This window comes from Peromyscus californicus, unplaced genomic scaffold (genome assembly GCF_007827085.1).
Source record: "Peromyscus californicus insignis strain IS unplaced genomic scaffold, ASM782708v3 Scaffold_16__1_contigs__length_79575227, whole genome shotgun sequence".
Lineage (NCBI taxonomy): Eukaryota > Metazoa > Chordata > Mammalia > Rodentia > Cricetidae > Peromyscus > Peromyscus californicus.
The window spans coordinates 28,005,827-28,016,465 of record NW_026294458.1 but is presented as its reverse complement, the minus strand read 5'-3'; the positions used below and the strand labels follow the sequence as shown (position 1 = coordinate 28,016,465).

The window sequence follows — 10,639 nt, the reverse complement described above, 5'->3', positions numbered from 1 at the left end:
ACAGTAATGGACTAAACCTCTGAAACTGAAAGCCAGCATCAATTAAATGTTTTCCATTATAAGAGTTTCTATGGTCATGGTGTATCTTCACAGCAATAGAAACCCTAACTAAGACAAAAATATATCCTTAATTCCAAGTAGTCACATACCAAGGTTAAAGATCAGGTTTTCTCAATGGGGTCATTTTGGAAATGAGAGTTTTAAAAATAAGCAATGAAATGTGTGTGTGTGTGTGTGTGTGTGTGTGTGTGTGTGTGTGTGTGTGTGTTGAAGATCAGAGATGCTAAGTGAAGGAATAAAGAGTCACTCTATATTCTTCATAAATTTTGTCCTTTAAGACAATTTCATAAACACTTGTTTGTAATTCTCTGTGTCTATAGCTAAGCCCACTATTCCATATAAAAAATGCAGTATTTTGGGCATGGTTGTTAATAGACGCTTAAAATTTCAGAGTGTAAATAATATGCCCAATAAGGAAAAATTATATTTTGTTTCTTGAAGGAAAATTTTCAAGACTTGTTCACCATTTTGGGAAGCAATGTCCTTCACTGTTTTCTCTGTTTGCTTTTTAACACAGGGCTCTTGCATGGAGTACTAGCATCACAGTAACTCTATAAACATAAACATCTGATTATGCTTATTAATTAATTAATTGATTAATGTATACCTGCATACATTTATGAATACCACATGTATGCAGGTGCCCATAAAGGTCAGAAGAGGCTGTTAGATCCCCTGGAACTGGCACTAGTGACCTGATATAGGTGCTGGGAACCAAGCCAGGGTCCTTTCCAAGACAGGTAAGCACTCTTAACCACCAAGTCAGCTCTCCATTCCCCATAATTATGTTTTCCTTTGTAGAAATGCTTGCACATTTATATATTGAATTACATATTTCATGACACCTTTCTTATATTTGAGCTAAATGTTACCTTTTATTTATAAAACATGTACCTAAATTATCAATTTTATTTCTGGATAATAAAAAGGAAATGATCAAGCTGTTTGTGGTGGCACACATTGGTATTCCCCACACTTTGGAGGCTGAGAAAGGAGAATCACAAGTTCAGGGCTAGCCTGTGCTACATGGTAAGTCTATCTGAAAATAACAACAACCAAATCCAAAGATATTTTTGGGGCGTTTGAGGGTTGGGGATTTAGCTTATTCTCAGAGTTTCTGGTCACTGTGTAAGAGGACCTGGGTTCTGTCCTACACACACACACACACACACACACACACACACACAGATGCACACACACATATATACACAAATGGACACACACAAAGACACAAAACACACACAGACGTGTACACACCTGCACATATACACAGACACAAACTGCACACACAAGTAGGCACATACACACACAGAGACAGGCATGTACACACACACACACACACACTGCAGTTATTGAAGAACATGTCCGGTAGTTCCATTTGATATGCAATATAATCCTAAAAGTGAAGGGGAGAGTGGGTATCGGAGGGTCACTCACTGCCCCTTCTATGCTACTACATGGCAAGTTCTTGATTGTCTTATGCTACAGAGTGAGAATATATCCCAAAACAAAGCAGACACAGGGTGACCCTGAACACAGCTCCAGGGCCTATAGGGCAACTAAACTGGTCTAATGCATGCACATGTGTGGTTGGAGGAGAAAAAAGAACACTACATGAAGAAATAACTAAAAACCTGATGATGATAAAAAAAAAAACAAACCTCAGATCAAGAAGGTCACTGAAAACCAGACAGGCTGGACACTCTGCAGAACCTCCCCAAGGCACATTAAGATCAAGCTGCTGAAAGCCAGTACAAATGAAAAAGCTTCATGATCATGTGAAAGCAATACAGACTCCATCTTAGGGAAGGGCCACCATCTTAGACCACCTGCTATACTCAGTTCCAGGAAGGATCTCAGGAATGTGCCATGATGACTCGAACAGATACAGGGCAGTATGCTCCTGTAGATATTCTGTCTGCATTTTATGGCCCTTGAAGATAGCTAGATAATCCTGCTGAGCAGTCCAGATAATTCTGTTATGGTTCCCCACCAAAAAGTCTAACTCAATGTTTCCAAATGTGGTTTCGTGCCCAGAGTCTAGACCAATAGTTAAAAAAAAATTACCTTGCCCCATATCCCTTCTACCCAATCCCAAGTTGCCAAAGCATGTAATTCCCAGCTTGCGGTTTTTCCCTATAAAAACTCTATCCCTGGCCCGCTGCCACCGCCACTACCGCATTTCTATCCATCTGCCTGGCGGTGGCCCAGGTTCAAACTTGACAACTAGCCATGACATTTCGTAGAGAAGAAATAGGTAGGGCACAACTGATTGTCATACAACCAAGGTAGTGAGCCCTTAGAAGGTTTTGTCTCCACGTACACTTTACAGAAAAGCCCTTTTAGCAAAACACCTATACACCACACTTACATTGAAGACATTCGCTTTTCTTTATGGAAAATAACTTAATCTTTTTTTTTTTTTTTTTTTTTTTTTTTGGTTTTTTCAAGACAGGGTTTCTCTGTGTAGCTTTGCACCTCTCCGGGAACTCGCTTTGGAGACCAGGCTGGCCTCGAACTCACAGAGATCCGGCTGCCTCTCCCTCCCGAGTGCTGGGATTAAAGGCTTGCGCTACCACCGCCCGGCCCAACTTAATCTTTTAATTTTGTTTTTGAGAAGTATTTTAACTAGCAATGACCCTAGGTTCCAAACAAAGAGGCATTTAAATAATTAGAAGTCAGATTTATTTTTAATTTATTAATGAATAGTATTAAAAATGGTCTTGAGGGCTGGATAGAGACAGATCAGAGGTTAAGAGCACTGGCTGCTCTTTCAGAGGTCCTGAGTTCAATTCCCAAGTAAATAGTGAAAAGTTAGGTCAAAAGGGAAAAAAACTCACAACATATTACATGTAGTAGTTTCTGTTGGAGAACTGGCCTTGGCCTATCACTGGGCCAGTTAGAAGTGGATGGCTAAAGACTCACAGCACTGAAGTGGGTCCTTGGCCCATGGGAGCGGCCATGAGCCCTCTGTCCCTCCAGGATACCAACCCTCCTGCCTCAGAGTGGTAGTCTGTGGTGTCTTCATGCTCCAGAGCGCCTGTGGGGTCAGGCTGAGGCTAAACTTTAGGTGCACCCGCATGGGCGTCTTCTAGTCTCTGCTGCTTTTCTCACTCTCGTGACACCTGAGAAGGTTTCTTCCTGACGTCATCACAAGCATCTCTGTTGGAGGCCCTGCTCTGGCCGACAGAACTGAGGCTCTTCTGTCTTCCATGGGGACCTTTGCTGAGCAGAAAGAGCTGTGGGCTTGCCCAGTCTTTGCCTGGGGTCAGAACAGCGGCTTATACTGAGATGTGCTCATGAAGACAAGACCTTCAAGGGATATGAGAGCAGTGTAGACTTTAGAGCTAGGGATAAGGTTCAGGGGCATGCACAAGGCTCTGTCTTAATCTCTAACACCACCTGCCCTAGAAAAAAAAGGAGTGCAGTATTTCCCCATCAGGACACCGACCAATGTTGTTCATTTAAATTTTCTCCTACAGTATAAATGTATGTGTATGGGCTCTTTTCTTGCATGTATGTCTGTGCACCACATGAGTGCAGGGCCTGCATAGGCCAGAAGAGGGCGTTGGAAGTGAAGATACAGACGGTTATGAGCCACTATGTAGGTACTGGGATTTGAACCCAGGTCTTCTGGAAGAGCAGCCAGTGTTCTTAATCCACTAGGGCATCCTTTCAGACCCCTGTGGTCTTCCATTTTTGTCTCATTCTATATAAATCTTCAGTGTGCAGCTTTTGGGGGTTAGCTGAAGAGAAGATTCGGTCCTCTTTTTTTTTGGGGGGGGGAGGGGTTCTGAGACAGGATTTCTGTGTAGTCCTGGCTGTCCTGGAACTTGCTCTGTAGCCCAGGCTGGCCTCGAACACGCAGAGATCTGCCTGTCTCTGCCTCCTGAGTGCTGGGATTAAAGGTGTGCACCACCAGGCCCAGAATTCTGTTCCAGAATCTAACTCACAGGTAGATTGTTTTCTAAGTTGTGCTTATTTTTAGGTGCGCCATTTTGAGAATGAAGCAAGATTCTCATTGGTATTTGTATTCTCTTCTCCCTTTTCAAGAAACATAGCTACCTTAAATTATCAAGCATTTCATATTTCATACATTTTTAGCACAGGTTTACAATCATTATGAACACCATCTCTCTCTCTCTCTCTCGTGTGTGTGTGTGTGTGTGTGTCTATGTGTGTGAGTATGTATATGTGGGAGGGGTATTTATGTGCCTATGCATGAGGGTGTGTGTGTCTCTGTGTGTGAATGTGTGTGTGAGTATGTGTCTGTGGGTGATTGTGTGTGTGTGTGTCTGTGGGTTATGTGTGTGTGTGTATGTGTCTGTGGGTGTATGTGTGTGTATGTCTGTGGATGTATGTGTGTGTGTGTGTCTGTGGGTGTATGTGCCTATGCATGAGAGTGTGGAGGCCAGAGCTGCTAACATCAGCGGTCTTCCTCTATCATCCTCCATCTTGATTTTTTGAGCCAGGATCTTCTAAGGCACCGAAGCTCACTCACTCAGCTGGACTGGCTGAGCAGCCAGCCCGGAGGCTCTTCCTGTTCCCATCTCCGTGTGCTGGCACTCATGAGGGCACTGCTGTATCTTAGGGGGATACAGGTCCTCAAGCTTGCACCCACAGAACCATCTTCCTACTCTTGTGGACACAAATTCTAGTCTTATCTTCCCTAGGCGGCATTAGCATTTACCCATGAATTATAACTGCTAAATTGCTAGTGGTCTCTAGAGATGTTTATTAAATAGTACTCCAATGACATGTTAGAGCCAATGAAACGGATCCTACGGTTTCTGAAGATGTCTACTCTCTAGGAAGAGTCTTGAATAAAGGAGGCATTTGCAGCTGCTGGCTGCTGGGGAAGGGAGAGTCACTTTTCTTTAGGAATGTGGCCACTGGTAGGTTCCCCAGGCCCCAGTGGATGACACCCACCCATGGGAATATGGGCAGCACTAACTGGACTCAGTGAGCTAAAATAAATAGAACATGAAGTAAGAAGGGAGATGTGATGGGCGGGGAAGTAGCATCCTGGGAGGACATTGGAAGCTGGAATGAGGGGTGGGTATGATCAAGATACATTTTACACATGTATGAAATTTTCAAAGATTGAGTAAAATTAGAAAAAAAAATTTTCAACACATTTAGTGATCTCTGTAATTATGCCATTGATAGTTTATCAGAAAACATTAGCTTATATCTTTGCAATAGCAAAGCAGTTCTTTTTTTTTTTTTTTTTTTTTTTTTTTTTTTTTTTTTTTTGGTTTTTCGAGACAGGGTTTCTCTGTGTAGCTTTGCGCCTGTCCTGGAACTCACTTGGTAGCCCAGGCTGGCCTCGAACTCACAGAGATCCGCCTGGCTCTGCCTCCCGAGTGCTGGGATTAAAGGCGTGCGCCACCACCGCCCGGCGCAAAGCAGTTCTTAAAAGATGCATAGAAACCTTTGAGGATCAGAGAGGGTCAAAAGAAAGGGCGGTTCAAGTCAGCTGTGCCTGTTTATTTAGTAGGAGATGTCATAGTGCAGCCTTAGATAGCATAAGGTATCTCATTTTAGAAACTGGCTCAGGATGGAGTTAAATAATTCACAGTTTAGTGAAACATGAATCGAGGAACCCGGAGCAAGTGACCTAGGAACTCTACAGCTTGTGTTTTTTCCTTTTTCTTTTTACTCGAATACTAATTTCAGCTTCACACTTAGCTTATTTTAGCATTCTAAATTCTGTCCTGTGGCGCTCATGCCTCTACCTAGGAAATCTTGCCTCTCTGGCTACCCTTCTCTTAAACCTCCTTCCTTTCTTGGCCCTTTCCTATCAGGTTATGAGTAAGTTCTGGCTAATTTCATTTTACAAAATCTATCCAAATCATAATAAAACTTTGTCAGTCAACATCCAACAGGCAATATCTAGGCCAAGTATGATGGTACATGCCTTTAATCCTAGCACTTGGGAGACAGAGGTCTGTGAATCTTTGAATTGGAGACAGCCTGGTCTATATAGAAAGTTCTAGGCCAGTCAAGGCTACATGGTGAAACTCTGCCACAAAACAAACAAATAAACAAAAACAAAACAGCTCCAAACAATACCTAAATTAAAAGACCATTGCTTTCATTAATTGTTTGCTTTATTTAATATATGATCTGTATCATACAAAGTAGAAAAATATGATATTTACACAAATAATTTAAAAAATAGTGTATGCACCCGTTACTCGGTTTGAGAAATAGAACATTGGTGTGACATAGAAACCTTTATGTTCCAACCCAACTGTTTCCATTTTCTTTCCCCCAAAGATAAACATTACTTTTGTATTAATCAGTAGTTGTTTTAAAGCTAGGTCATCCACACATGTATCTCTAAATATATTCATGTATAAAAAAAAGAAGAGCTATGAATAGCAAACACCAATCTTACTGTATAAAAAAGCCCTGAGAGATGACTCAGAGGTTAAGAGCACTGAATGACTGTTCTTCCAGAGGTCCTGAGTTCAATTCCCAGCAATCACATGGTGGCTCACAACCATCTGTAATGAGATCTGGTGCCCTCTTCTGGCCTGCAGACATACGTGCAGACAGAACACTGTATACATAATAAATAAATAAATCTAAAAAAAAAAAAAAAAAAGCCGACATCATCACTATCATAGAGGCTTTCAGAGAAAATACAGCTACCAGTGCCTGTGGTCATGATTTGACCTCAGTTGCTTGGGGGTTCATGAGTGTCTATCCAAGAAAGTCAGTGTGAAGGGACCGAGGTTGTCCTGGAAGGTACAAGGCCCTGGTCTTTAGAGCAACTGACCAAAAGGTGCATATTTGGCAAAACTATGGTCAGAGAATGGATTGTCTGATGTTTTCGACTTGTAAACCTTCTACAACTACCTCCAGCTTTCCGGGGCAATCAGGGGAGCCATCTGTGGGGGGAAAGCAGAACACGAAGGACCCTGTCCTGGCTGTGGGAGAGTTCTGTCCTCTGGGAAAAGGGAGGGAGAGGACAACGGGTCTGGGAGAAGATGGGCTCCTCTGGATTCTTTGGTAGGTGGGCCTGCTCCAGTCTGAACCAGTCACCTTCCGTAGCCAGTCCACAGTGGCCATTCTGGAAACGGGCTCCGGCCTCCTCTGGCAATTCTGTTCATCCGTCTGCCTCTGCTTCCCGTTATTTGAGTTCCACATTCAGTTTTTATTTACTTCTCAATAAACGGTTTCTCCAACGCTTTATTTCTCAAGGAGGGTAAGTAGTCATTTTAAGGAGACACTGTACATATGAGAAGTATAATTTGCTGGGAGCCTGGAGGGAGCAATTGACCTGGAACACACCCTTCTCATTCCTCTCCAATTTCAGAGGCATTTTAGTGCAGCTGTTTCTCAGGCTTTTGAGGACTCTGCTGCAAGTCAGCCGGCCCTCAGCCTTCCCCATGCTCAGTTTGGGACACGGCTATCTCAGCTGTATGAATCCATTGCTATTCCTTGCTTCACAGCTTACAGAATTCCCTTGCTTTTATCTTTCCTTGTCCTTTCTGTCTGTGTACAATTCTTCTTTAGTTTTGGTACATTTGAGAAAGAAAATTAAACAAAGTACAGATTGCACTCTCTCACTTAAAAAAAATGATTTATTCTTATGTATGGGAGTGTTTTGCCTGCATGTATATATGTGCACCACACATGTGCCTGGTGCCCTTGGAGGCCAGAAGAGGATGTCGGATGCCCTGGAATTGAGATTATAGACCACTGGAAGCTACTATATTGGTGCTCATAACCTCTCAGTCATCCCTCTGGCCCCGTATTTGCTCACTTTTGATGAGGTGGCAACACTAGAAATATGTGATTTAAAATTATTAGTGGCATTTCTTGAGAACTTTGGACCAAAGCTAATCACACTGAATGTTATGGATTTTTGAAGCCAGATATGGTGGTGCACACTTGTAATCCCAACACTTGGGAAGTAGAGGCAGCAATATTCCTAGGACTGGGGGGGGGGGGGGTACTCTGAGCTACACCATGATGCCCTGTCTCATAAAAGTAAATCTTAAAAAAAAAAAATTGTGAAGCTTCTAAACTCCTTAAAACTATTCACAAAATGAAATATAAGTTAGAGAGCTATACTTCAGGGAACTTTCACTTAGTAAAGAGTAAAATTACAGCATACAGAATACCAGCTTGGTCTGTGGGTCTCTGGGATAGGGTAAGGGGGAAGTCCCACGATGCTATGTGATCCTGGCAATGCACACATGTTCTTTCAACTGATATCTTTACCACCATTTCTGTCCCCCAACTCTCAACCTCTTTCCTTAGTGTCCCATGGAATTCAAGATGAGACATTAACATAATCCCCTTAATTCCAAGTTCTCTGCGTTTCCTACGAAAATTCTCCAAACTCCCTCAGCCTGGCTCGCCTCTGAGGATCTCGTTCTCTCTGCAGGCCGCTCAGGTTGTTTTCTTCCTGAGCGTCACCTGAGGTAGCTGTGTTCATGTCCAGTATAGCTACCCTGTTAGTGATACAAAGCAGACTGGTCCCAGTAGAATGCAGTGCGACAGTGTGCAGCTTCTAACGTTAGGTCATAGAAAGCATCACAGCCTTCACCTATGTCTCTCGGATCACACATTCTGAGGAAAGCCACGGCCACAGCATGAGGACTCACGCTGTCCTGAGGAGAAGCCCCATCGGGGAGGAACCGAGGCCCCAGACCCATAGCCAGTACCAGGCTGCCAGTCCTGTAAGTAAGGCTGTTTGGAAGTCAACGCTCCAAGCTCGGCCAGGCGGTCTGATGACTGGAGCGCCCGCCCCATGGTCACCTAGGGCAGTCTTGTGACTGACCGTGAGCCAGAACTTCCCACCCGTGCTGTTCTCACATCTCTGACCAATGGAAACCACAAGAGATAGTGAGTGACTATTCTCGCTTTCAGATTCTAAGGTTTTGGGTGACGTGTCACGCCATGATAGTCGCTCAAGCACACACCAAAGCCACACAGAAAGGGCAGTTCTCTTCCTTTCCTTCATTCTTAAAACCCCAGCGTTGAAATCTATGCCTGAAAACTGTACCCGGGACTGCTTCTATTATAGCCATCTACCAGCTCGTGCATGTTCCTCTTTTGGTTTTCTTTTTTGAGGGGCGCTGGTTTTGAATCAGGGTCTCATGGAGCTGGACTGACCTCAAACTCATTAGGCAGCAAGGTCCAGCCAAGGCTGGCCTTGAACTCCCAGTCTTGCTGCCTTCACGCCTTAGTGCTATGACTGCTGGCATGTGCCACCATGCCAGGCTGAGGTTTCTTTTCCCACTGAAGCTTATGCTCCTCTCCCTCTTCACGACCTTTCTCTTTCGACAATACTTGTTTCAATAACTAAGACAAGGCTTTCGATTCCAGGCTGCTGCTTTTCTTACCTCTCACCTAATCATCTTAAATAATAGTCAATCACCCACTCTTAACATCATAACTGCAAGCTGTCCACAATCACAGTGCTTTTTCCTTTTCTAGTCCATCACCTCTGTTACCATCCACCCTTCAACCCCATTAGATGTTAACATTGTTCATCCTAACGCTTCCCACTGTTTTATTTTTTATGTTGATTTTTAAAGTAGTGTGTGTGTGTGTGTGTGTGTGTGTGTGTGTGTGTGTGTAGGGTTGTGCACTTGAGTGCCGTGTTGGTGGAAAGCCAGAGGATGTCATGGAGCTTGAGTTAGAGGAGGCTGTGAGTCTCGGGATGGGGGTTCTGAGAAATGAATTCTGATCCTCTCAAGGACTGAAGTATCTCTCCAACCCTCTGGTATTTTTAATATAGTGTGGCAATGCTAGAAGTCAGGCTGTGCCTCTTTACCGGGCTCAGTCTATCTCGTTGTGGTTATTTTAGTACTTGTGGAGTTTGCTTGGTGAGTTTTATAGGTATAAAAGAGAAACATAAAATTTTACCGGAGGCGTTTGCTTGTTTTACTTTTTTCTTATTTTCTTGTGAGACAGGGTCTCACCTGGTCTTGAACTACAATGTGGCCCAGGCTGCTCTCCAGTTCATGGTCTTCCTGCCTCCCTATTGCTAGGATTATGGGTATGTGTTATGCGAACCGCCTGTTTGTTAGTTTTTAAGCGTACAGTTCAGTGACGTCGAGTGCATCCATCCTGGAGAACGACCATTCTATCTTCTTCCCAAACCGAAATTCCAGCCCTAGGAAGGACTGCCACCCCTCTGCCTTTCACAGCGGACCCAGGAGTCTGGGTCAGCAGTTGAGGCTCATCACTGATCCCCACTAAAGTGTGGTGGCCGTCCCGGCTTAACCATTAGCTTTCAAGGTCCTCGCCAAAGGCAATAGTCACTAGCTGCCGCCAGGGGACGCAAAGCGCGCGGGCTGAGCTGGAGGTGGGATTCCGAGGGCCGTGGCCGGGCGCGCGCGTCGGGCACGCGCCTGGCCGGCCCTCTCCCGGCGGGGGCGCGCGGGGGTTCGGCGGGAGGGCGCGGCGATGGAGGGCGCTCTGACGGCCCGCCAGGTAAGCGGCCTCGAGGGGCAGGGTCCCGAGGGGTGGCTCCGCCGCCGCCGGCCGTTTCCGCTGCGCGGTGGTTTGAACCCGCTCCGATTATGAGGGTACTCCCTCCCTTCCCTCTCCT

General features: G+C 44.6%; 1 protein-coding gene across 3 annotated transcripts in view; it reads left to right on the top strand.

Annotated features, from left to right (window-relative positions):
• Nucleotides 1-10,422: 10,422 nt before the first annotated feature.
• Gramd1c (GRAM domain containing 1C) overlaps nt 10,423-10,639 on the top strand; it is an 89,538-nt gene continuing 89,321 nt past the window's right edge. For 2 of the 3 annotated variants that reach the window (XM_052740734.1, XM_052740731.1), the window contains exon 1: nt 10,423-10,521. In XM_052740734.1, coding sequence (XP_052596694.1) covers nt 10,495-10,521 — 27 coding nt within the window. In that variant the 5' untranslated portion in view covers nt 10,423-10,494. The remainder of the gene's footprint in view (nt 10,522-10,639) is intronic. The other variant, XM_052740733.1, reaches the window with a different exon arrangement.